Source organism: Leucopleurus acutus (assembly GCF_964270905.1).
Source record: "Leucopleurus acutus genome assembly, chromosome: 4".
In the NCBI taxonomy this organism is placed as follows: domain Eukaryota; kingdom Metazoa; phylum Chordata; class Mammalia; order Artiodactyla; family Delphinidae; genus Leucopleurus; species Leucopleurus acutus.
Window position 1 is genome coordinate 20,702,562 of NC_139146.1, and position 27,715 is coordinate 20,730,276.

Below are 27,715 nucleotides of genomic sequence, written 5' to 3' on the forward strand. Positions count from 1 at the left end.
CTATTCCCATTTTCTAAATTGTTTTGGGTTCATTATTATAGGTCTTTTCCTTCTCTTGTGTTCTTTGCCTAGAGAAGTTCCTTTAGCATTTATTGTAAAGCTGGTTTGGTGGTGCTGAACTCCCTCAGCTTTTGCTTGTCTGTAAAGGTTTTAATTTCTCCCTCAAATCTGAATGAGATCCTTGCTGGGTACAGTAGTCTTGGTTGCAGGTTTTTCTCCTTCATCACTTTAAATATGTCCTACCAGTCCCTTCTGGCTTGCAGAGTTTCTGCTGAGAGATCAGCTGTTAACCTTATGGGGATTCCCTTGTGTGTTATTTGTTGTTTTTCCCTTGCTGCTTTTAATATGTCTTCTTTGTATTTAATTTTTGAAGGTTTGATTAATATGTGTCTTGGCATGTTTCTCCTTGGATTTATCCTGTATGGGACTCTCTGTGCTTCCTGGACTTGATTAACTATTTCCTTTCCCATATTAGGGAAGTTTTCAACTATAATCTCTTCAAATATTTTCTCAGTCCCTTTCTTTTTCTCTTCTTCTTCTGGAACCCCTATAATTCAAATGTTGGTGCGTTTAATGTTGTCCCAGAGGTCTCTGAGACTGTCCTCAGTTCTTTTCATTCTTTTTTCTTTATTCTGCTCTGCAGTAGTTATTTCCACTATTTTATCTTCCAGGTCACTTACCCGTTCTTCTGCCTCAGTTATTCTGCTATTGATCCCATCTAGAGTACTTTTAATTTCATTTATTGTGTTGTTCATCGTTGCTTGTTTCACCTTTATTTCTTCTAGGTCCTTGTTAAATGTTTCTTGTATTTTCTCCATTCTATTTCCAAGATTTTGGATCATCCTTACTATGATTATTCTGAATTCTTTTTCAGGTAGACTGCCTATTTCCTCTTCATTTGTTAGGTCTGGTGGGTTTTTATCTTGCTCCTTCATCTGCTGTGTATTTCTCTGTCTTCCCATTTTGCTTATCTTACTGTGTTTGGGGTCTCCTTTTTGCAGGCTGCAGGTTCGTAGTTTCCGCTGTTTTTGATGTCTGTCCCCAGTGGCTAAGGTTGGTTCAGTGGGTTGTGTATGCTTCCTGGTGGAGGGGACTAGTGCCTGTGTTGTGGTGGATGAGGCTGGATCTTGTCTCTCTAGTGGGCAGGTTCATGTCTGGTGGTGTGTTTTGGGGTGTCTTTGGCCTTATTATGATTTTAGGCAGCCTCTCTGCTAATGGATGGGGTTGTGTTCTTGTTTTGCTAGTTGTTTGGCATAGGTTGTCCAGCACTGTAGCTCGCTGGTCGTTGAGTGAAGCTGCGTGCTGGTGTTAAGATGGAGGTCTCTGGGAAATTTTCACCGTTTGATATTATGTGGAGCTGGGAGGTCTCTTGTTGACCAGTGTCCTGAAGTTGGCTCTCCCACCTCATAGGCAGAGCCCTGACTCCTGGCTGGAGCACCAAAAGCCTTTCATCCACCCGGCTCAAAATAAAAGGGAGAAAAAGTAGAGAGAATTAGTAGAAGTATGAAGAAAAAGAAAGAAAGAAAGAAAGGAAGGAAGGAAGGAAGGAAGGAAGGAAGGTAGGAAGGAAGGAGGGAAGGAGGGAGGGAGGGAGGGAGGGAGGGAGGGAAGAAAGAAGCAAAGAAGGAAAGAAGGCAAGAAGGAAAGAAAGGGAGGAAGGAAGGAAGGAGGGAAGGAAGGAAAAAAGACAGACAGAAAGAAGATACAGTAAAATAAAATAAAGTATAATAAAGTTATTGAATTAAAAAATAATTATTTAGAAAGAAAAAAAGGGACGGATAGAACCTTAGGACAGATGTTGGAAGCAAAGCTATACAGACAAAATCTTACACAGAAGCATACACATACACCCTCACAAAAAGAGGTAAAGGGGAAAAAATCATAAATCTTGCTCTCAGAGACCACCTCCTCAATTTGGGATGATTCGTTGTCTAAAGGAGGGAGGGAGGGAGGGAGGGAGGGAGGGAAGGAAGGAAGGAAGGATGGAAGGAAGGAAAAGTATAATAAAATTATTAAAATCAAAATTAATTATTAAGAAAAAAAATTTTTAAAAAAACCATGGACGGATAGAACCGTAGGACAAATGGTGGAAGCAAAGCTATACAGACAAGATCTCACACAGAAGCATACACATACACCTTCACAAAAAGAGGAAAAGGGGAAAAAATCATAGATCTTGCTCTCGAAGTCCACCTCCTCAATTTGGGATGACTCATTGTCTGTTCATGTATTCCACAGATGCAGGTACATCAAGTTGATTGTGGAGCTTTAATCCGCTGCTTCTGAGGCTGCTGGGAGAGATTTCCCTTTCTCTTCTTTGTTCTCACAGCTCCCAGGGGCTCAGCTTTGGATTTGGCCCCGCCTCTGCGTGTAGGTCGCCTGAGAGCGCCCGTTCTTCGCTCAGACAGGACGGGGTTAAAGGAGCCGCTGATTCGGGGGCTCTGGGGCACTCAGGCCGGGGTGGGGGGGGAGGGAGGGGCACTGCGTGCGGGGCGGGCCTGCGGCGGCAGAGGCCAGCGTGACGTTGCACCAGCCTGAGGCGCGCCGTGCGTTCTCCCGGGGAAGTTGTCCCTGGATCCCGGGACCCTGGCAGTGGCGGGCTGCACAGGCTCCGCGGAAGAGGGGTGTGGAGAGTGACCTGTGCTCGCACACAGGCCCCTTGGTGGCGGCAGCAGCAGCCTTAGCGTCTCCCGCCCGTCTCTGGGGTCCGTGCTTTTAGCCGCGGCTCGCGCCCGTCTCTAAATCACGTGATTTAATTCAGCCCTTTCCCACACTAGGTTTAGTGATTTGTGTTTGTGCTATAGGGTAACACAGGTATGGGGTCACAGCCTATTCTGTAGGAAACATTTAGTTATATACTGTTAGGGAGCACGCAGTGAAGTGGCGAGGACCCTGAGTGAAGGTGGGGTGGGAAGGGTCAGGACAGACAGCTGAAGCGGCCTCTGAGGAACAGGGCCCTCTGGATCATTGGTACTCACGTTTTGGCCTCAACACTCCATATCATCTCAAAAATAATTGAGGACCCTGGGAAGCTTTCGTTTGTGTGGGTTGTGTCTATAGCTATTTACTATATTAGAAATTAAAGCTGAGAACATTTAACAATATTTATTAATTTGTTAAAAATAACAATAAGTAACCCATTACATGTTAACATAAACAACATATTTTTATAGAAAGTAGCTACATTTTTCTAATCAGAAATAATATTGTGAGACGGGAGACATTGTTTTACATTTCTGAAACTCTCTTTAATGTCTGGTTCAAGAGGAGACAGTTTCTCATGTCTGTTTCTTCATTCATCCTGCTGCAACATGTTCTTCTGATTGCTGAATTTGAAGAAAGTCTGGCCTCACATAGGTGTGCAGTTAGAAGAGGAGAGTTCTTAACTAGCCTTTGCAAATAATTTTAGATATTATTTGTTACTACAGTAAAACTCAAAAAGTGGTCTTTTTTTTTTAAGGCTTGTGTTGTGGAACTTAAAATCATCTCGGTGAACTTCTCTTATTCTGTCGCATTAAAATCCATTGGTGTGTCTCGCACTTTGAATGATCTTTTACCCATGTGTGATTCTGTAACATGATGCACAGATCACTTGGAAAATAGTGGCTCACTGAGTTACGTGGATCCTCCGCATGTGTTAGTGTCATCACCGATCTCATTAGGCAAGTCTTAAGTATTCGGGAGCCTTCGAGCACATGGTAGCATGCACAGGTTTTCCAGAATTCGAAATTTTGCTTTGACTGCTCTAATGCTTATGTTTGGTAAGAAACACTTCCCTCCCTCCCTCCCTTCCTTCGTTCCTTCTTTCTTTTGAAACGACAGGCTTCTTTTATTTTCAAAAAACAAATGTTTACCAGATACCAAATCTGAATAACCATATTTTATATGTCAATCATTTTGTTTCAAGTAAAAATGGTGTTCCATGAGAAAAAGCTGTTAGGTGAGCTCATGACTCAATCACACAAGTGCTTTTCCTTGAGACAACTTTAATATATCAATATGCATTACAAGTACTTATTTCCCATTTTATAACTAAGAATATTAAAATATCTTACTCAAGAGTTAGGGTTTAATAAAATTAATAATTTTTACTTCATCAAGGACATTCTGTTTATGAAACCAGCATGTATTTCTCTTATGAGTGTGTGTCTGTGAAGATGCAGTGAGGACTAGTACCATCAGATGCCACTGTCTTGATCTGCACCAAGGCCCAGCAGTTTTACCCACTGTTACTTGTGTACCATTAGTGCAAAATCAACACAGTGAAAAAGGAAAATAGCATAATAATATTATTGTGAAAGTAGTTTTGACCACGAAGACCTCGTGAAAGAATCTTGGGGATCCCCAGGAGTGCACAGACCATATTTGGGGAAATAATGCTCTAGAAGGACCACCTAGCCAATGATAAATGCCTAGGAAAATAGGAGTGTGTGTGTGTGTGTGTGTGTGTGTGTGTGTGTGTTTTGGGGTCAGGTGAGGCAGAAGTTGCAGAGAAGAATGTGTTGCCTGTGCAGGTAAGGATCCAACTGACAGAGGCCATCCTATTTAACTGACACCATTTCTCTCATTTGATTGCTCAGACTGGTTTGGTTCCAACTGTCACTCTGCCTTTTGAGATAAATTCTTAAGCTGCTGCTGCTGCTTCTACTGCTACTGCTACTGAAACATGTTAATGTCCATTGTCATTGCCTTTGCTGGAATCTGGATTTTAAAAGGGCAGGTGATGAGTAGGAGGTGTGCCAACGGTGCACTTTTATAGGTACCGTTTGCTGTTGGGTTGATATGTTTATGATTGTAAACAGAAAACCATTTAAAGCTTTCCAACTTTGGGCATATTTATAGGTATACTGCAGACCTTACCTCTCAAATTTGCCTGCAGATAGAACCTTTCTAAAAGGTTATCCTACCAGTAAGCTATTTCCTGCTATGTGAAATCCTTTAGTTGGGGTTTGGAGGAATCTGAGTGATAGTGAGATTGCACAACTTTCCCCACCTAGAGAGTTGTCCTGCTCAGTAGAAGCGGGTCCCAATGTGTCTCCTCCTCTACCTTCCTCTGCCATGGGAGTCTGCTCCGGGTAATGGAAAGGGCAGCACTTCAGAAACAACTAATTTGAATTCGAATCCTGACCTCTGCCACTTACTAGCTGTGCAGTTTTGAGCAAACTACTTAACCTCTCTGAATCCACTTTACCTCATAAGTTCTTTGTGGAGAATAAATTGAATCGTGTCTGTAAAATACTTAGTGCTGCTGGTTCATAGTATTAATAGATGGTCAGTTAATTGAATTAAGTATAATCTCTGAAAGTCTTCTGTAATATTCCCACTGAAGACTACTTTTCCAAAATTAAATGAATCATTGAATTGTATTCATTAACATTGGGTGGCAAGGCTTTATTGAAAGATGTAGTTTCTTATATTATCTCTTGCTCCTTTTCTTTGGTTTTTCTTTCTTACAGGACATCGTACTGAGAATTTTATGTTCAATATCTTTCCTTTTCTTTCTTTCAACTTTATCAAGATCTTAAATTGTTGAATATGCTGGAACTTTAATAACTTAGTTTATAAACATAATCTGGATTAACTGTTGATAAGGAACTAAGTTAACATCATGATGTCTGGCATAATCATGGAATTTTCTTAGCATATTACCTTTGGAAAAATGCACTGTAGAGGGGTATGTTCCTGATTAACTAAGCCTTTCTTTTTAATAAGTATTTAATAAAGGGGAACTCAGTTGGAAAAATTATTTTTGGTGGTATTTTAAAATCTGAACTATTGTATGCCTCACTACTTTCTTTATTGAAATTAAACCCTAATGACCTCCAGAATAATCTTTCACAAATTAATTGACCATATGACATGAAAACTTGTCCTTGGCTTTTAAAATTATTACTACCTTCTTTATTAGACATAAACCCTAAGTATGCTTGATTACTAAGTCCAAAAAGGCAGTAAGGTTTGTTTAAAAAATATTGTCCTGTTTCTTGAAGAACTGTTTATAAATAGCAAAAAATTGGAGATTGAGCCTGCATATCCAACATTCAGGAGATTGGTTATATAAATTATGGTATATCTATAAATTGGGATATTGTATAGACAATAAAAATGATTGTATAAATATAAACATGAAAAGAAATGAGAATGATAAGTTACAAAATAAAATAGTATATTTTTGTAAGGATAAAACATTGTTATATTAAGGTCTTAAAGGTTAAATACTAAATTAGTAACTGGTTATCTCTGTGTATTGTGAATATGGACAGTTTGAATTTTCTTCATGATTTTCTGTTTTCTAATTTTTCTATAATAATTTTCTTGTACAATAAAAATATTTAAAGTATATTAATCTTATATTATGATTATGCAGGTAACTGTTACTGTCAGAACCTTCCTGCTAAATTACTTAGGTGTGACATGTCTTTGCATCTTACTGTCAAATGGGCCAGCAAGAAGAAGTACATAGAAAAATATATGTTGAAGAGAGAGAAATGAGAATAAGAAAGCACTATGGTAATAGTATGGTAATATTAAACCCAAGTGAGGGTATATAGTGTTCATTGCACTATTTTTCTAATTTTTCTTCATGTTTTAAATTTTTCATAATTAAAAGTGGGAGTGTATTATTTCAATAAGAACAATGGAATGGACACAGATGCCAACCAAGTGCAGCTGAGATCTGTCTCCTGAACACCCAGCTTCATAGCTCACATCTTGTGTACATCTCCCTCAGAGCCTAGTTCTTTCAGCAGGGAAGACTATATTCTTTAAACAAAACAGACTTTTGTTGTTTTGGTTTTTTGCTTACAGTTATACTGTTCAGAGAGAACTCAGATTCTTTTGAAGAAGCAGAGTATCGTTACTTCATGCTTAGCCATCTTGAAAAAGGAATTCCATGAAATTTGCAATTCTCATGGATTATTCAGAAGTTTTCTTTGAAATACTTTGGAAATCATATGTATTATTTTATAAAAGAAGGTGTAAAGAATTGATGAGGCTCACCTAGTCAAGCTATTTTCCTACTTAAAACTTTTCAGTGGTTTCCCCTTACCTTGTGCAAATGAACATCCCTTGCACTTGACATCCCAGGCTCCTTTACTGGGCTTCTTTCACTCCCCTCCAGTCTCCAATTAAATGTTACTTTCTCCCTGATGTGTTACCCGCCCATCGCTTCGCTCCCCTCTTACTAGGTGGGCATGCTCTATGGTGTACCTCTCTCCACACAGCACCCTTCAGATGCTGGCCCTTCTTCAGTAGTTTGTAGATTCTTGCTTCCTTAGAGCTGTGCCCATATCTGATCCTATTCAGAGCACTACCTGGCATAGAGAAAGAACTGAGTGAATGTTTCTTGAATAAGTAAAAGTGTCTACAAGTAGATGGCAGTACCTGTAGGATAGTGGGAAGGATACTGGCTTCATAGTGAGAAGTCCCAGATCTGAATCCAAATTTAATTGACAATAGAACCATTTTTTCATATAATACCCACAAGAGTTTGTGGAATTCACTTCGAGAAATGTTAGCATCAAAGAATAAAATTGCTAAACTCCTCAATCTATCAGCTGGGCCTACTCACAATGTAGTAAGCTTTTGCTTTTCTTTCCATTCTTTGTGACTCCTTTTAGCTTGGAATTACCTAGTGTTTTAAATTGTCATTAGAAAAAACAGAGAGGAATACTAGCCCTGACAAATTGCCCATCCATTTTGTTTGATGAATCAATTCTATAGGAACTAGAACGACTACAAACAGTTTTGTGGTATATTATAGTCTCTTGCGCTATGTAACCTCTCATCTACTAGAGATTTTGAGGGTTCCCATTGTCTGGTATATATGAATGTCTCTTCTCAGTTATGATATTATACTTACTTTATCTGTTCCTTCACTAGATTCTAAGCTGAAGGGCAGGGCAGATCTGGCTCAGGTTTTTAATCACGTTAATCGAAGGAGGGAACCTTTCTCAAATATTTTCTAAGTTAATCCTTTCATAGTCAGTGTGATGCGTTTCCAATATCATTCTCATTTTCTAGGTGAAGAAGCTGAGATTCAGAGAAGCAAATGACCTATCCAAAGTAATAAGATCCAAATCTTTTTACTTCAAATTCCGTTTTATTTTTGTGTTCTCTTCTTTTTTTTCTTTTTTTGCTACACGGTTACATAGCTGCTACACAGTTATTATTAGTACCACAAAAATTACAAAAATTTTGTAACTTTTCCAGTATAAAAGATGAGTGAAATTCTGAAAGTATTATATTATTTCTGTAGTATGAAAATTTTATGCTTTAGAGCCAAATGAAAGGTGTTTTGATTTTTTTTTTTAAGCAGCATTTACTTGGTCATTTACTTCTGACTCATTTTAATAGTGGGCAGTAATACAGAGAAAATGATGATTAAGTTTAGTTTCACCAGATTCTTTTTTTTTTTTTTAATTGACTTTGTTTTTAGGGAAGTTTTAGGTTCACAGCAAAATTGAGAGGAAGGTACAGAGTTTTCCCCATCTACTTCCTCCCCCTATGCATGTGTAATTTCCCCTACTATCAATATTCCTAACCAGACTGGTATGTTTGCTATAATTGATGAACCTACATTGACACATTATAATCACCCAAAGTCCATAGTTTACCTTATGGTTCAGTGTTGGTGTTGCACATTCTGTGGGTTTGGACAAATGTGTAATGACATGTATCCACCATTACTATGTCATCCAGAGTATTTTCACTGCTTTAAAAATCCACTTTGCTTTGTGTGTTCATCTCACAATTCTCAACCCCTGGCAACCACTGATCTTTTTACTTTCTGCATAATTTTTTGTTTTCCAGAATGTCATATGGTTGGCCAGATTACTTCTTTTATTTCTGAGAAATGATTATTAATTGATAGTTGAGCCTTTCAGTGAGGTGGATGTACATTTGAATACACTGCAATGTGATGAGATTTTTATAGAGGTAATAAATAGTCTTTTCATCATTTTCCCATTATGTTGAAGGAGTCAGTTTCACTTTGTTTTTATGGTATTCAAACTGTACATCAATATCTGGGGATGTCAGTTTTCTTTTTTGTGACATCAAATAACACTAAGCTTTATGAAGAAGAAATATGATTTCAGTTTATGTTTCTTTCTTCCAGTTTGCCATTTGGTATCTCTCATCATATCCTGTCTGGTAGAGTGACAGTATTGCCTTGTGTAGTGTTAAATGCACTTTTTTCTTTTCTTCGTGTGAACTTTCTTACAGCAGGCTTTATTTTATTGGCTCATGGCTGTGGTCATTCTGTAAGGCATGATCACTTGGCTGTTGGATTACTACCTGTTTTTTAGTGCTGGGAGGGATCTTCCTATTTATGTCTCTGTTGTCTTTTTTTGTTAATAGTGTTTAAAAACTACATTTTTAAAATCTCTCCAATTCTTTCATGTTTCGATTGATTTTTTTCCTTTACTACTTTAAATAACCAACCAGTTGTATCCTTGGTTCACCCTCTTTCTTCTTTGTCTACTGCCTCTCTGTCTTCCATTCCCATTGCTGCCGTATCGTACTGCTAAGGGTGAAGTATGGCAAAACTCTGGTTTTTCCATTAACATTGAAAATATTATTTGTCACAAACCTTGTATCTACCTTCTAGAGTCCACTCATTCTTCATAATTAGGTGATTAGAATAAGGACATGCATGGCAAGTGTGCCCAAGACATCTGCTTGTATAGATTATTAAGATATAATAGACTTCACTTTTAGAAAAGAAAGGAACTTCAGAAGTTTTCTAGTTCAAGCCTTTTAATTGAACTAATGCCCAGAAAAATACAATGATTTGCTAAGGTTACATAATTTATATGTGGTTCTTCTAGAACTAAACTAAGGCTTAAACTTTTTCCAGTATATCCCATTGCTGGTGTTTTTGTTTCTTCTTCTTTACCATGCCTCCTAACCTTTACTGTTACTCTCGAACTCACCCTAGAATTTTGTAAATTCCTTCCATAATGCGTAACGTTAGATGATATTATCATGTTGATAAACAACCAGTTGAGGATAATAATCTCGACTTGGAAGCTTGAGGGTATGTAGTTTGTTACTTATGGTCTAACTGAGGTCTTTAACTCTAGGTATGGAGAAACTTCTGTACCACAGGATCAACCGTCTATGATACCATATTATTTTATACCTGGTTTATATCCAGAGTCAGATCCTAGAGACAGATTACAGGTTTTCAAGTTCCATTTTATTGATTTCCTCCTTGTATGAGCTATCACAAATTGCTTAACCTCTTCAAGGCTTAGTTTCCTCACCTGAAAAACAGGTGGAATAAAAGCACCAACTTCGTAGCCTTGTTTCAAGGAACAACTGAACGTGTAGGCAAAGAACTCTGCACGGTGCCTAGCATGGTGTAAGCGTGCTATCATGTGAGCTGTTGCTGCCAGCTGTGCTGTGTGTTTTGTTTTTGTTATTCCTACTTGTATTTAATCACAGGTATTCATACTCCCTTAATATAAGGTCTGACCCTCTAGTCCCAGTGTCGTCATCATCATCTTCTTTATAACCTTTAGCAGCAGCATATAGATCATCTCTAGAACACTGATGAGGGTTTGCTGTCAAATAGGCTGGTCTGGGGTGAGTGAGGGTGCGTGGACTGTATGTTGCCATCATCGTTAGTGAAGGTGAATGTTTAGGTCTGTGCCTGGCAGGCAGCTCTGTAATTTATCATGCAGTTTCCTATGTTGGAATGACAGAGATGGCACTCTGCGGGTCAGCTGAAATAGTAGAGCATGTTCTCCCGTTGGTTTATAGCTTCTTAGGGTCATTGAGAGCTGGGGTTAATTCCACAAGGGAATCCATGGACTGTGACATGAATTCCATCAGTCGTTCATAAATTATGAAAGAAATTCTAGGAACTGCTTTTGGGGTTTTAAAGCTCTGGGCCAGAAGGTTAATTACTTGCCTACAGTTCCAACCAACTTTCCGTGTTAATAGATACCGGCTGTGTTGGCCCTTCTGTTCCAGGCCTGCTTGCACACTGTTATTTGAATGTAGTAATAAATCACTGTCTTAGGAAATATTTAATTTTTTGGTAACTACCTGTGATCATCTTAGAAATAAAGAATTGGTATATCATGGTTTGATGATACTTGGATTTTAGCCACTGTTTTTCTTCCTTCTCTAATAGTTTTTCTAAAGGAATTTTTTCATTCTTTGTAGAATATTTGTCCAAAGTTAATAAAAACAGCAGCTAAGTAACTATAAGGCAACAATTACAATTAGTCCTAAACAAAAATAAACAATTAACAGTCATTGTAAACACAAATGCAAATTTAAACATGTCTTTTCACATTTTTATAATTAGATAACCCCTATATTTTGAGAGGGAGTTTATTTTGCTATCTTTATTTTCTAGGTGGTTAATTACTAACGTTAGGTCAAATCACATATTCTTTTACCCACAGGTAATTTAAGAGTTAACAGAATAGTTGAGTATAGAATCTGCATAGAAATAAAAGATTTCCTCTACCCCCCCATCATACTTCAGAGATTGAAATTGAGAGCTCAGATTTTCCCTAAGAAGTCTTCCTCGTGGGTAGAGTCTTGAGCTCTATGTATGATTCTTATTTTCTCAGTGTGATTTTGATACTTCAGATAATTTCTGATCAACCACATCAGTGGAATAAACCATTTTTTCCTCTTTTCTGTATTTATCTCTTCCCTGGTTGATTTTGGGCTAGTAACAAGCATATATAACAACTTAAGAGGGAGAGACATTCATTTTGACTTTCATTGGTAATGTGATTATCTTTTTTTTTTTACTTTTTTCGAAAATATCAAAGGCCCTAGTTTTTTAATATAAAAATTATAATGCTTATGTCAAGGTTAGTCATAGGCTGGGATATGGGGCACATAAGGAAGAGTGAGGGAGTGACATTGTCTTGGAATATAGTGTGATGAACAATCATCAAGTGAATTAATAGTACAGTCACAGGGACCATGATAAGATGGATCATTTAAAATATATCATCATTTATGTAACTATTTTTATCATTTCTTTTTTTGATCTGCTGGGATCCTCAAAAACAGAAGTGGCCTGTGCAATGATTTTCATTATTGAAACTGTATTTCAGCAGCTTTATTGGTAAATTATTAGCTAATATTATCAATTGCTGCCTCTGTTAAATCTGGAACACAGCATTTTTTTTTTTTTTTTTAGTTTAGGAAAACCGAAGGAGATTTGATTGCCTCTGATATGTGCTTTCTCCTACCATTGCTACCATGTTTCCCTCCAAGAACAGCTTCTCTGTGTGTTGTTTTTCTGTAGTTCTGAATTGTGCCTCAGGCCTGGGGAAGGTTTTATAGCTTTTCTAGGTTTTGGATAAGAAACTAGTTTTCTGGGTTTCTTGCTGCTCCCGGTTTTATACTCTGATTCTTCCTTGCTGGCCCTGTGAGCCGGAAAACCCCTCTGTGTGCAGGCACCTAAGGTTTAACTGCTTCATCACTGCATGACCACTCTTCACAAACTGTGCTCGTAAATACTGGGTTAAATAAAACTTCTGGTAGAAATTCCTAAAAACGGAAAACTACTGGGTGAAAAGATTAATGATTTTCCCACCAAAATCCGACTCCCTAACAGCAAACCCAGATCAGTGATTACCTTATTTTACTTCCCAACCTTACTGTAAAGTGTCTCTTCACATAGCAGTGTGGAGAACTCATGTAGGAGTTTTTCTTTCTGGTCAGAACCTTTGAAACTTCCTCAGTGTCTGGATTGTGCTGAGGTTTCTCCTATTAAACAATCCACTTTGCTTCTATCAGCACCCGTATCGAGGACCTGAGGAAGATGTCTTGCTCCCTTCAGACAAAATGGCATGTAATGGGTGTCATTTACATACCTGGTTGGCCCAAGCCAGGGCATCCTGAGTAGGAAAACTTAATTTCTCTTCCTAGTTAACTGTTGTCCTTTCGTATTCTGCATCTCATATCCTGTTTTGTCTGCATCAGTAAAACTGTTTTTTGTTTTGCCCTCCACCCATAAGTAGGTCTGGCTCTTTATTATTTCAGACTAGAAAGTTAGTGGGCACGTGGCTCTCCTATTTTTCTTCTTCCCAGGGAACCTCACCTCACTTGATGTGGCATCTTTTCAGAGATGAGGGTGGGATACCGTAACTGCAGACTCTTAAGGAAAACAATGCATCTTTTACTGTTTTGGAGCTCCATAGAAACTTGCATTTTGTAAAAAAGACTCAATTTGTTTTGATTCAGGTGGCCAAAGCAAAGGTCCCCTCAGTCACCTTTTGATTTTTACATTTTATGGTCCACTTCCTTACAGTAGTAAACTCTTTAAACTTTTAAAAGTAGAATAGCAAATGTAAAGTTCAGATTTTGTTGTCTTTCTTTTTTGAAGATGGCAAGTGAAATGCCACAGGATTTGATGAATAGTATTCCAAGACTAACAACGTGGGGTTCAGTGAGGTCAGTGGGGTGTCGTGACTCTCTTTGCTGCAGAGGAAAAGTATTTCAGTTCATAGCAAGTTGCCAAGAATGAACTTGAGCTGCTCCCATTAGCCAGCATAGCATTTCACTTCTCTCTGTGGTGCGCTGCTAATTTATTAGACGCTCCATAGGTTGAGGGGTCTGGAATGGTGGAATTGGAAAAAATGATTGGGTAGTGCTTACACAATTATATTTTTGGTTTAATTTTCATTTAGAATGAGTGACTTTGATGTTTTATAACAGTTTCCTTAGTCCACAATAGCAGAATAAGCCAGTCCCATGATATTTGTGAAAATCAAATATAAAGTTCTAAGCAATTCCCGTATAATATATATATTTTGAAGTTCAACCATATGGAACCATCTTAGAGTATTTTTCATGAAACATACACTTCTGAGGTTTGCTTTTTCATTTGAAAGTGGCCATGTCCAAAACTTAATTTTAGAAGAATCAAAGTAAAAATTAAAACTATGGCTCCAAAATCCTTAAACATTATGTAATTTAACTATTTAAACATTATTTAATTTGGATTCATCGAAAATAAGAGTTTGACCTTATTCCATCTTAAATTGCATTTTCTCTGTATGTACATTTTTTCATATTTTCAGAGATTTATGGGAGTTCCCTGAAATCTATATAGGTTTTTAAAAATATACTAACAGAATAAAAGTTAAAATTATTAAAATGCTTTCTGGAAATAATCTGTTTTTATTTTAATCAAAATGTCTTAAAACATACATTATGTAGTAAACTTTTCCACTTGTTTAAAAATCTCTCAAAGTATAGGGCTCATTGGCCATACGCTTTTTTAAAAATTGTGGTAAAGGGACTTCCCTGGCGGTCCAGTGGTTAAGACTTCGCTTTCCAGTGCAGGGGGTATGGGTTCGATCCCTAGTCGGGGAGCTAAGATCCCATATGCCTCATGGCCAGAAAACCAAAACATAAAACAGAAGCAGTATTGTAACAGATTCAATAAAGACTTTAAAAATGGAGCACATCAAAAAAAACTTTAAAAAATTGATTACAGTCAATATTACTAAGTTTTTTGCATTCAGTGTGTTTAGTGGTATGAAATGATATTTGATTTCTGAGCTTCTAATAGAGTGATCGAGTTCATATCTAAAATTAAATCCATGGTCTAAATTTAAGAATATCGAGATATCTAACATAGGTATATCAAAGTTTGCAATATTTTCTTTAGTAATTTCATGTTGTGTAAACATAGATCTTTAGAAAGGATTTGTTCAAGATGGACGTTGGGGTGATTACATGGCAATAGATGGATGTTCAGTGGTTTAGTGGCTTTAAGATCTTTCCTTTTATCCTGAAGATTCATGCTAACCTGAATTCCCTTCACACATTTTAAGATATTGTTTTAATATTAGTATGTTAATCCTTTAGTGAGGCCTGGAATTCTTCTGATGTGTTTAATTATATTGCACAAAATAATGGTAAAGTCAATAAATTATAATACTAATGGCATATATTAAACTAGAATCAGATTTTTTTCCTATTGTTTTTGCCCATACTTGCCAGTGGATGGTTGTGGTCATAATGCATTTTCTTTGTAAAAGACTCAAGGTAACTTATTTGGGGACCAGGCTAGACTCTGGTAAAGTCTTACATGTGGCACCCAGATGTCCCCTTTCATTACCATCAGCTGCCTTTGGAAGGCCATCTGCAATTTTCTGGAGCTCTTTTCTGAATATCCACACGACCCCTCTTGCATATTTCAGATACTTCTAAGCTTCTTCTGTCTCAGGTGTGCCCGCAGTGAGAATTTGGAGGCACCTATTTCAAGTCCAGTAAAGCTAAAATGCTTCCAATTCAATGATTAAGGGTTACAAAAAAGTGTGCTTGAATTGGCATCTAGGTACTACATTCATTCACTTCTTTTGCCTTTCCTAATGACCTTTTCCTAAGTCCTTTTCCTGTGCACTGCCACCAGAGGTCTTTCTTAAACCTATCTCCTTGTTTTATTTTCTTCCTACAGTGTCAGTATCTGGAATTATCTTATGTTTTTTTCTTAATGTTTACTTGTCTTTCTCATTTACACTAGTAAAATTGAAGAGGCAGTGATTTTGTGAATCTATTCGCAACTGCATTCCCAAAGCCCAGGACAGTAACTAGAAGATGGTATGTGCCCAAAAAATATCTATTTAATGAATGAATAAATTAGCTTCATGGTCTGCCTACTTTGTGGCACCTTGTAAAATCAGCTTAAAATCAACCTTTTACAGTTGTCATCATGTTTCTGTATGTTCCTTGATGTTTTTGAAGAAAACACAAGCGGACTTTAATGATATTCAGTGTCAGGACATAATTTAAAGAAAGAAGCAGATGCAAAGAACTCATCTATTTTCCTTAGTTAAATGAGAAATATTTTGCTGTTAAGTACACTTCAATATTATTTATGTTACTATGCTTATTGAATCTAACTACTGGTAGCTAAATCTCATAGTGTAGTATGGAATATTTGGCAGTACTGTTTTTCCCTTCTGAATGTTGAAGGTGGTTACCTGTATGTAGTTCTCAAGGCATAGGTTAATATTATGTCAGTATTTGCATCCGCTTGGGATCTGCTTTGAGATATAACATACCTTCCTAACCTGCCCCTGACTTTTTCCTGATGAGCTTTGGTAACTAAAAGAATGCCTCGGTATACCAGTCAGAAAGATCTGGTTAATGTCAGCTGTAATTGCAAGAAGCAGAGTTTTTGTCAGTAACTTTAGGAAGTCTAACCTAATTTATATAAAATACTAGCCATATTACTAATTTATGTTATGGTATAAGAGTTAAAGCTTAAGGGTTAAAATTCTGATTCCACTATTTAATAGCTATGTCATCTTGAGCAAATCACTTATCTTTTCTGTGCCTGCTTTCCTCATTTGTAATCTAGAGATACGAATTCCTAGATCATAATGTTGTTACAAGAAACAAAATTACTAATATACCTTAAGTATTCTGAACCGTAGAACAGAGCCTACTAGTAGGCTCTGTGTGTTTCAGCTATTATATTATTTCCATTTACATTGGTTTTTAAGCTCAAATTTTTTAGCTAGTTTTAAGATTAATTTTCATGTTAGTCAGAATTTGAACATTGCTATGAGCCTATGCAAAATGTAAACGGTCAGTATCTAAATCTACCAGATATTTAAAAGTAATCATTACTTGGATTTGCACCATATTGTACATCAGAACCTATGTACTGGCAGTGTTCAAGCAAGAAAAAAGATCTGTGTTCTTAGAGTTAACTCAAGAAAATTCCTGTTCATACCAGGATAATTTTATATGTAGACAAAAATATTTCCTGGAAACTTACTCATCACAATACCTTGCACTAATGAGGGAAAACATCACATGCATAATGTGAAAAAAAAAACACCTAAGAATATCACCTTGTCTTTAATATGCAAATTAGACAAATAACTTTACTGTTTATCAGCATGTTGACTTATACACGTAACCTTCAGCTTTAGATTGTGTGGAACAGCAGGTAGCTTTGTCCTCAGAGTCTGAGAGAGGCAGGCTTGCCCTAAACATGCTCCAGCCAAAAGGGTAGAGAGGGTAGCAGCTTCATGTAGCCTAGGCTGATTTGCAAACCTCATACTCTAGTTTTCAAATAACTTCTGTTTATTAAAGCCATTTACCCAGTGACATCCTTTAAAACTGGAGTTACATCCTGGGGTAGTGGAATGAATGAGTGGAGTGGGACTTAACCCAAGTTTCCCAAACCTATCACCTCAGTATCGCTGGATCTCAGGCTTGGAGTGGGGATGGGGTGGAAACACTGGCCGTCTAGAGTACCAGTTTCTCTCCTGAGCAGTCTACACAGGCCTCGCAGACAGCAGACAGACAGACATCAGTGAAGATAATAATCGCCTCCAGTATGAGCAGGGTGATTGTATGAGTGTGCTAGGACTGTAACAAAGTACCACAGAGTGGCTTAAACAACAAAAATTTGTTGTCCAACGGTTCTGGAGGGTAGGTGTGAGCAGGACTGTGCTCCCTCTGAAGTCTCCAGGGAAGGATCTGTTCCAGGCTTTTCTTCCGGCTTCTGGTAGTTCCTTGCTGTGGCAGCATAACTCCCCTCTTCACCTGGCATTCTCCCTGTGTTTGTCTGTCTCTACAAGGCCATGTTCTTAAAAGGACACCAGCCATATAAGATTAGGGACCCAGGCTACTCTAGTAAGATTTCCAACAGCCTTATTTCCAGATAGAGTCATATGCTCAGGTACTGGGGTTAGGACTGCAACATGTGAATTTGGGGGACACAATTCAATCCATAATAGGTGACCATATGTTTTTATTGTCTCAGTTGGGTCACTCGTGTAAGTGAAAGAGAGTGCTACTTGTCGTGTGGTAACTGGCATAGAGACTGCTTTAAACAAACCTGAATGTTTGGTCCCATTTTTCAGAGGTTCAGTGAGGTTGCATGACTTCCCCAGAGTTACACCTAGGAGAGGATGAGCATTATTCAAACTCAGAACAATCAGATTCTAAAAGAGGAGAAAAAAGCTCATGTCTGTAGTGGAAATTTCTGTATTACGACACCAGGTAAAATGGGGAATGAATTTGTTATGCTCCCTTCTCTAAAATTCCTTAGTATTATCTATATTTCGTTCCTGGCTCAATCAATTTTGGCTATCATGAAAGAAAATAATAATTCAATATACTACATTAGGTTTAATTAACATATAACTAACCTGATGACTGTAAATCTTTGATTTTTTTTTTTTTTTTGTGCTGGCTATTCTATTGGTCTTTGGAGAGTAATACCACATATAAAGCTCTGTGATACAAAGAGAATAGCTGTGAATATTAAATTAATTTATGATTGCTAAAAATTTGTGAAATGACTTTTCGTGTCCACCACTTTACTGTTTATCATGCTTTATTATCTAGATTGATTAGATTGTTAATAGATAAATAGGAATTAAACATTTTAGCCTTCTTATCACTAATGTAAAACACTTACTTTGAAAGTCTAAAAAATTACTTTGCTTTCTATACTTTATGAAGAAGAAAATAAAACATTATCTGGACTTCGATGATGCGGGAGTTAGCCCCATGAGCATTAGCATCTTGCTGTTTTCTTCCAGTTCTTTTTCTCTGTGTGTGCATGGTTGAAGGTTAATGATTAAGAAATCAATTAATAACCGTTCCTGCTACTACTCCGGCTGCTGATGCTATGAATATTATTTTCATTCTTGCCATCACCTTCAAGGAAAAAAGTTCTAGAAATATCAGAGAAGTGAAATTAATATGACTTCAGAGGTTAGATGTAAGGAGAAGTGAGTAAAAAAAAGGGCATCTTGAATGGTTGTTTAAGATTCTTTTTTGATAGCTGGATGATTGTGGTATAACTAATCAGGACAGGATGTACAGGACACATAGGATCAGCGTCTAAAGCTCAGGAATGCTGAATTTGAGTTGTTTGTGAGGTACCCAAATGAAGATACCAGGTGGGTGTATGGATATCTCAAGGCAGAGGTTCAACAGAGAGATCTGGAATGAAGATAAACACATATTATCGACTTAAGGTTAAAATAAAATATTTTCATAGTTTTTCAAATAAATTGGACCCTAAGCCTTTATTTTGCGTGTTCACAACCTTCCCAGTTCACAACCATAAGGTAAAGAATCCAGGTTGATTTGCTTAGTGCAAAAGTGGATTTTGTCTCACAGAAGAAATTGGCGAGTCTGGGTAATTCATTAGAGTCCTGTTCTCGTTAGTGTTACCATTGTTATTTTTAGGTTTTTGTTTTTTCTATCTTGGGTGGTTGTCATTCTCTCACAGTGCCCACTTCAGACAGAGTTCAAAGGGAGTGACCTGCATGCTCCTCAAGGAGCAGCTGGGTAAGCTGCTGAGCTGGGAGCTCTGCCCCAGTTGCTTCCATGTGATGTTACTGCCAACAACACAGGGTTCAGAGAACAGGGCAAGGCCCCCTGTGCCATGCAGCCTCCAGGCCCAGGAACGTGGCTGGACATTTTGTGAAGCAACTGGGGAGAGGTCAGGGAAGGCCATGATGAAAAGTGACCATTGGATTGAGCCACGAGGAGCTCATTGCTGACCTGATGGGGACGTTCGCTGGCATACCTCAAGTAATACGTGACCGAACGAGAATGAGAATCAAATGGGATGTGAGAGAGCAGAGGATCGGCACACTACTTGTCAAAAGGCCTGTCTCTGAGGAGAAGGAAATGAAAGAATCAATAAATGAAACAATGAATAAATGAAAGTCAGGAAGTGAGTGACTCTGAGGTACTGTCCATTCTGAATAATTAGGCTTTGACCAGTGGGAAGCTTCAGATTCCTCCTGGAGATTGAATTTTGTCATATCTTTGTCAGCTTACAGTAGAATTTTTTAGAAAGTGTGACGCGTATGAGTATGCTTGCTTGTTTTAAAAAAGTGGTTTGGCTGTTTTCTAAATAAGAATCTCTAGATACAACCTCGACTCAGTTATAACAGAAGATGGTTCTGTTTAACATACACCAATTTTAGGAAGTTCTTTTAAAACTCATCTCCTTAACTGAGATAGACTATGAAATCTTTTTTTTTAAAACAGCTTTATTGAGGCATAATTCACATATCATACAATCTACCTAAAGTGTGTAATATATTGTTTTTAGTATATTCATAGATATGTGCAGCCATCCCTACAGTCAATTTTAGGACATTTTCATCTCCCTAAAAAGAAACACGTTACCCGTTCGCTATCACTCCTGTGTTTCCCATCTCCACCCCCGGCCCTAGACAACCACTAATCTACTTTCTGTCCCTATTCTGGACTTCCATATGAATGGAATCATAATATGTGGCCTTTTGAGTCTGGCTTCTTTCACTTAGGATGATGGCTTTTTTTTTTTAACGTCTTTATTGGAGTATAATTGCTTTACAGTGGTGTGTTAGTTTCTACTGTATAACAAAGTGAATCAGCTATACGTAAACATATATCCATATATCCCCTCCATCTTGCATCTCCCTCTAGGTGGACACAAAGAACCGAGCTGATCTCCCTGTGCTATGCTGCTGCTTCCCACTAGCTGTCTATTTTACATTTGGTAGTGTATATATGTCCATGCCACTTTCTCACTTCGTCCCAGCTTACCCTTCCCCCTCCCCGTGTCCTCAAGTCCATTCTATACATCTACGTCTTTATTCCTGTCCTGCCCTGAGGTTCTTCAGAACCTTTTTTTTTTTTTTAGATTCCATATATATGCGTTAGCATATGGTATTTGTTTTTCTCTGACTTACTTCACTCTGTGTGACAGGCTCTAGGTCCATGCACCTCACTACAAATAACTCATTTTGTTTCTTTTTATGGCTGAGTAATATTCCATTGTATATATGTGCCACATCTTCTTTATCCATTCATCTGTCAATGGACACTTAGGTTGCTTCCATATCCTGGCTATTGTAATTAGTGCTACAATGAAAAATGTGGTACATGACTCTTCTTGAATTATGGTTTTCTCAGGGTATATGCCCAGTAGTGGGATTGCTGGGTCATATCGTAGTTCTGTTTTTAGATATTAAGGAACCTCCATACTGTCCTCCATAGTGGCTGTATCAATTTACACTCCCACCAACAGTGCAAGAGGGTTCCCTTTTCTCCACACCCTCTCCAGCATTTATTGTTTCTAGATTTTTTGATGATGGCCATTCTGACCGGTGTGAAGTGATACCTCATTGTAGTTTTGATTTGCATTTCTCTAATGATTAGTGATGTTGAGCATCCTTACATATATTTGTTGGCAATCTGTATATCTTCTTTGGAGAAATGTCTGTTTAGGTCCTCTGTCCATTTTTGGATTGGGTTATTTGTTTTTTTAACATACAGCTGCATGAGCTGCTTGTAAATTTTGGAGGTTAATCCTTTGTCAGTTGCTTTGTTTGCAAATACTTTCTCCCATTCTGAGGGTTGTCTTTGCGTCTTGTTCATGGTTTCCTTTGCTGTGCAAAAGCTTTTAAGTTTCATTGGGTCCCATTTGTTTATAATTGTTTCTATTTCCATTTCTCTGGGAGGTGGGTCAAAAAGGATCTTGCTGTGATTTTTGTCATAGAGCGTTCTGCCTATGTTTTCCTCTAAGAGTTTTACAGTGTCTGGCCTTATATTTAGGTCTTTAATCCATTTTGAGTTTATTTTTGCGTATGGTGTTAGGGAGTGTTCTCATTTCATTATTTTACATGTAACTGTCCAGTTCTCCCAGCACCACTTACTGAAGAGGCTGTCTTTTCTCCATTGTATATTCTTGCCTCCTTTACCAAAGGTAACCATATGTGTGTGGGTTTACCTCTGAGCTTTCTATCCTGTTCCATTGATCTGCATTTCTGTTTTTGTGCCAGTACCATACTGTCTTGATTACTGTAGCTTTGTAGTATAGTCTGAAGACAGGGAGCCTGGTTCCTCCAGCTCCGTTTTTCGTTCTCAAGATTGCTTTGGCTCTTCAGGGTCTTTTGTGTTTCCATACAGAGTGTGAAATTTTTTGTTCTAGTTCTGTGAAAAATGCCATTGGTAGTTTGAGGGTTTGCACTGAATCTGTAGATTGCTTTGGGAAGTCTGGTCTTTTTCACAGTGTTGATTCTTCCAATCCAAGAACATGATATCTCTCCATCTGTTTGTATCATCTTTAATTTCTTTCATCAGTGTCTTAGAGTTTCCTGGATACAGGTCTTTTGTCTCCTTAGGTAGGTTTATTCCTAGGTATTTTATTCTTTTTGTTGCAGTGGTAAATGGGAGTGTTTCCCTAATTTCTCATTCATATTTTTCATCATTACTGTATAGGAATGCAAGAGATTTCTGTACATTAATTCTGTGTCCAAATTTATTCAGTAGCTCTAGTAGTTTTCTGGTATCATCTTTAAGATTCTCTATGTATAGTATCATGTCATCTGAAAACAGTGACAGTTTTACTTTTTCTTCTCCAATTTGGATTCTGTTTATTTCTTGTTCTTCTCTGACTGCTGTGGCTAAAAATTCCAAAACTATGTTGAATAATAGTGGTGAGAGTGGGCAACCTTGTCTTGTTCCTGAAATTAGAGGAAATGGTTTCAGTTTTTCACGATTGAGAATGATGTTGGCTGTGGGCTTGTCATATATGGCCTTTATTATGTTGAGGTAGGTTCCCTCTATGCCTGCTCTCTGGAGAGTTTTTATCATAAATGGGTGTTGAATTTTGTCAAAATGTTTTTCTGCATCTATTGAGATTATCATATGGTTTTTCTCCTTCAGTTTGTTAATATGGCGTATCATGTTGGTTCACTTGCATATATTGAAGAATCCTTGTATTCCTGGGAAAAACCCCACTTGATCATGGTGTATGATCCTTTTAATGTGCTGTTGGATTCTGTTTGCTAGTATTTTGTTGAGGACTTTTGCATCTATGTTCATCAGTGATATTGGCCTGTAGTTTTCTTTCTTTGTGACATCCTTGTCTGCTTTTGGTATCAGGGTGATGGTGGCCTCGTAGAATGAGTTTGGGAGTGTTCCTCCCTCTGCTATATTTTGGAAGAGTTTGAGAAGGATAGGTGTTAGCTCTTCTCTAAATGTTTGATAGAATTTGCTTGTGAAGCCACATGGTCCTGCGCTTTTGTTTGCTGGAAGATTTTTAATCACATTTTCAATTTCAGTGCTTGTGATTGGTCTGTTTATATTTTCTATTTCTTCCTGGTTCAGTCTCGGAAGGTTGTGCTTTTCTAAGAATGTGTCCATTTCGTCCAGGTTGTCCATTTTATTGGCATAGGGTTGCTTGTAGTAATCTCTCATGATCCTTTATATTTCTGCAGTGTCAGTTGTTACTTCTCCTTTTTCATTTCTAATTCTATTGATTTGAGTCTTCTCCCTTTTTCTTGATGAGTCTGGCTAATGGGTTATCAATTTTGTTTATCTTCTCAAAGACCCAGCTTTTAGTTTTATTTATCTTTGCTATTGTTTCCTTCATTTATTTTTCATTTAATTCTGATCTGATCTTTATGATTTCTTTCCTTCTGCTAACTTTGGGTTTTTTTCTTATTCTTCTTTCTCTAACTGCTTTAGCTGTAAGGTTAGGTTGTTTATTTGAGATGTTTCTTGTTTCTTGAGGTAGGACTGTATTGCTATAAACTTCCCTCTTAGAACTTCTTTCGCAGCATCCCATAGATTTTGGGTTGTCATGTTTTCATTGTTTATTTTTTCTAGGTATTTTTTTGATTTCATCTTTGATTTCTTCAGTGATCTCTTGGTTATTTAGTAGTGTATTGTTTAGCCTCCATGTGTTTGTATTTTTTACAGATTTTTTCCTGTAATTGATCTCTAGTCTCATAGCATTGTGGTCAGAAAAGATACTTGATATGATTTCAATATTATTAAGTTTACCTACTCTTGATTTGTGGCCCAGGATATGATGTATCCTGGAGAATGTTCCATGAGCACTTGAGAAGCAAGTGTATTCTGTTGTTTTTGAATGGAATATCCTATAACTATCAATTAAGTCCCTCTTATTTAATGTATCATTTAAATCTTGTGTTTCCTTATTTATTTTCATTTTGAATGATCTGTCCATGGGTGAAAGTAGGGTGTTAAAGTCCCCTACTATGATTGTGTTACTGTCGATTTCCCCTTTTTTGGCTGTTAACATTTGCCTTATGTATTGAGGTGCTCCTATGTTGGGTGCATAAATATTTACAATTGTTATATCTTCTTCTTGGATTGATCTGTTGATCATTATGTAGTGTCCTTCTTTGTCTCTTGTAATAGTCTTTATTTTAAAGTCTGTTTTGTCTAATATGAGAATTGCTGCTCCAGCTTTCTTTTGATTTCCATTTGCATAGAGTATCTTTTTTCATCCCCTCACTTTCTGTCTGTATGTGTCCCTAGGTTGAAGTGGGTCTCCTATAGACCGCATATATACAGGTCTTGTTTTTGTATCCATTCAGCTAGTCTGTGTCTTTTGGTTGGAACATTTAATTCATTTACATTTAAGGTAGTTATCGATATGTATGTTCCTATTACCATTTTCTTAATTGTTTTGGGTTTGTTATTGTAGGTCTTTTCCTTCTCTTGTGTTTCCCACTTAGAGTAGTTCCTTTAGCATTTGGTGTAAAGCTGGTTTGGTGGTGCTGAATTCTCATTGCTTTTGCTTGTCTGTAATGGTTTTAATTTCTCTGTCGGATCTGAATGAGATCCTTGCTGGGTAGAGTAATGTTAGTTGTAGGTTTTCTCCTTTCATCACTTTAAATATGTCCTACCACTTCCTCCTGACTTGCAGAGTTTTTCCTCAAAGATCAGCTCTAACCTAATGGGGATTCCCTTGTATATTATTTGTTTCTTTTCCCTTGCTGCTTGTAATATTTTTTCTTTGTATTTAATTTTTGATCGTTTGATTAATGTATGTCTTGGCGTGTTTCTCTTTGGATTTATCCTGTATGGGACTCTCTACGCTTCCTAGACTTGATTGACTATTTCATTTCCCATAATAGCGAAGTTTTCAACTATAATCTCTTCAAATATTTTCTCAGTTCCTTTTTTTTTCCTCTTCTTCTTCTGGGACCCCTATAATTCAAATGTTGGTGCATTTAATGTTGTCCCAGAGGTCTCTGAGACTGTCCTCAGTTATTTTCATTCTTTTTTTCTTTATTCTGCTCTGCGATAGTTATTTTCACTATTTTATCTTCCAGGTCACTTTTCCATTCCTCTGCCTCTGTCATTCTGCTATTGATTCCTTCAAGAGAGTTTTTAATTTCATTTATTGTGTTGTTCATCTTTGTTTGTTTGCTCTTTAGTTCTTCTAGGTCCTTGTTAAATGTTTCTTGTATTTTCTCCATTCTGTTTCCAAGATTTCGGATCATCTTTAGTATCATTACTCTGAATTCTTTTTCAGGTAGACTGCCTCTTCGTTTGTTTGGTCTGGTGGGTTTTTACCTTGCTCCTTCATCTGCTGTTTGTTTCTCTGTCTTCTAATTTTGCTTAACTTACTGTGTTTGGGGTCTCCTTTTTGCAGGCTGCAGGTTCGTAGTTCCCATTGTTTTTGGTATCTGTCCCCAGTGGCTAAGGTTGGTTTAGTAGGTTGTGTAGGCTTCCTGGTGGAGGGGACTAGTGCCTGTGTTCTGGTGGATGAGGCTGGATCTTGTCTTTCTGGTGGGCAGAACCACGTCCAGTGATGTGTTTTGGGGTGTCTGTGACCTTATTATGATTTTAGGCAGCCTCTCTGCTAATGGGTGGTGTTGTGTTCTTGTCTTGCTAGTTGTTTGGCATAGGGTATCCAGCACTGTAGCTTGCTGGTCGTTGAGTGGAGCTGGCTGTTAGCATTGAGATGGAGATCTCTGGGAGAGCTTTCACCGTTTTATATTATGTGGATCTGGGAGGTCTCTGGTGGACCAGTGTCCTGAACTCGGCTCTTCCACCTCAGAGGCTCAGGCCTGACACCCGGCTGGAGCACCAAGACCCTGTCGGCCACGTGGTGTATAGCACAGGGAACTCTTCTCGGGGCTCTGTGGTGATGTGCTAGTGTTGGTAGGCCTCCTGCAGAGGCAGGGGATGGCTGAGGCTCACTGCAGGGACAAGGACACTGGCAGCAGAAGTCCTGGGACGTACTCCTTGGCATGAGCCCTCTGGGAGTCTGCCATTAGCCCCACCAAAGAGCCTTTAGCCTCTGAAATCTTTTTTAAAAAACAAAGTGTCAGTGAAACAGTGATCCCTGTAACGTGCAGTATAGTGACAGAACAAATTGACTGATACGAAATCTTTTTAACAGGTTCTTAAAATTAGATTTAATTTGGGCTCAAATATTAAACGGAAAATGGAGCGAGCCTGAACGTTGCTTGTTTCTGAGCGCTGGAATTGCTCTGGGCTCGCAGCCTCTCCGCAGGAGGGAAAGCCTCGTCCGCCACCCTGAACTGCCCCAGGTGTTGGCCCTGCTGTGCCTGAGCCTTTTCTTGGCAGTGCAGGAGAGGTTGTGGTGGCCGGGACCTGGTGCGGGAGGAGTGACGGTACGTGCCTGCTTTGCTGCTTTCGACTTTTCTGACGGGAAGCTTTCCTTTATCTTGTAGGTGAGCGTCCCTATCAATGCCCTTACTGTGAAAAAGGATTCAGTAAAAATGACGGGCTGAAGATGCACATTCGTACTCACACCAGGGTAAGATTATATTCTCTCTCCTTAATATTTATTATAAAATCCATACTTATTTTAAAAAGTTTTAACTTTACCTGAGAAAAGAAAGGTGGTATATCCAAAATCATACGTTTATATTTATGATGAACATTTGGGAATAATTTTTTCAGACACAACAATGAAAGAAACAGAAATTGAAACTCCCAAAGCATCCCCATTCTTTGAATTGTGAACCAGTTTTTAGGAGTAATAGGAGTTATAAATGACACACTGCCAAGTAAATAGACTGTAGCATTTTAATACTGAAAAATATAAGGGTGCTGTCTGCAGAGTATTTGCCAGTAATGCAGATGCCAGCACTTCTTGAACAGAGGTGCGCCTGTCAGCATGTGACCATTAATTAATGCATATGAACAAGTATATTTGCAAGAAAGACGTTGAAAATAATTTGAATTATCACGGGAGGTGGCAAACAAGGAAGGACCGCTTCTTGCTCTACGGGGCGTGCCCGGTGCTGTCTTTCATTCTTTTTTTCCGCGGATGCCCTTTGTGCCTCTGCTGTCAGCACCTCTCACTGGACTCTTGTCATTCTGTTACTTATGGCTTTTTCAGACTCAAGCATCTGCCTCGCATGCTATAAAAATAAATGAGCGGCTCACCTTCCATGCAGCTACATTGCTTAGCTCACTGTTCAGTGTAGGACACAATTAGATGCTTTACATGAACTTTCCACTTGAAAATTTGATGCTGCTTTTAAACAGCTCTTCTTGATTTTGCTCTGTCCCCTCTTTTCACCGCATTACCTTTCACACAGCTCTGTTCAGCTTGGTCTTTTAAAAGTCCTTACGGTCTGTATGTAAATGCCATATTTTTTTCAAATTTTAAGAGACATGCCTAATCCCCTTAAGAGCAATTCTAATTTAGGCTTCTCCTGGATTTCGCTTTTTACCTGAGCTGTAAAATGAAACTTGAGAGAAAACACATAATAATAATACCTTTCCAGTGTAATAATATGCTAGCTTTCCACTTCAGTTCTGTAGGCCGTAAAAGGTAACCTCTGAGGTCCTGTTAAGAAAATACTCCTCTTTGTGGTGGAGGAGAGAGGAGGCTTCTGTGCTCATTAGAGCAAGTCCACGTTGAGCTTCTCATATGATATAAAATGTCATA

General features: G+C 38.0%; 1 protein-coding gene across 2 annotated transcripts in view; it reads left to right on the plus strand.

Annotated features, from left to right (window-relative positions):
* PRDM5 (PR/SET domain 5) overlaps positions 1–27,715 on the plus strand; it is a gene marked incomplete at both ends in the record, with an annotated part of 206,846 nt that overhangs the window by 134,232 nt on the left and 44,899 nt on the right. Inside the window, one exon of one of the 2 annotated variants that reach the window (XM_082837920.1) lies at positions 26,487–26,572. The exons of the other annotated variant lie outside the window; for it this stretch is intronic. Within the exon in view, the coding sequence (XP_082694046.1) occupies positions 26,487–26,572 (86 nt within the window). The remainder of the gene's footprint in view (positions 1–26,486; positions 26,573–27,715) is intronic. 2 annotated transcript variants of the gene reach the window in all.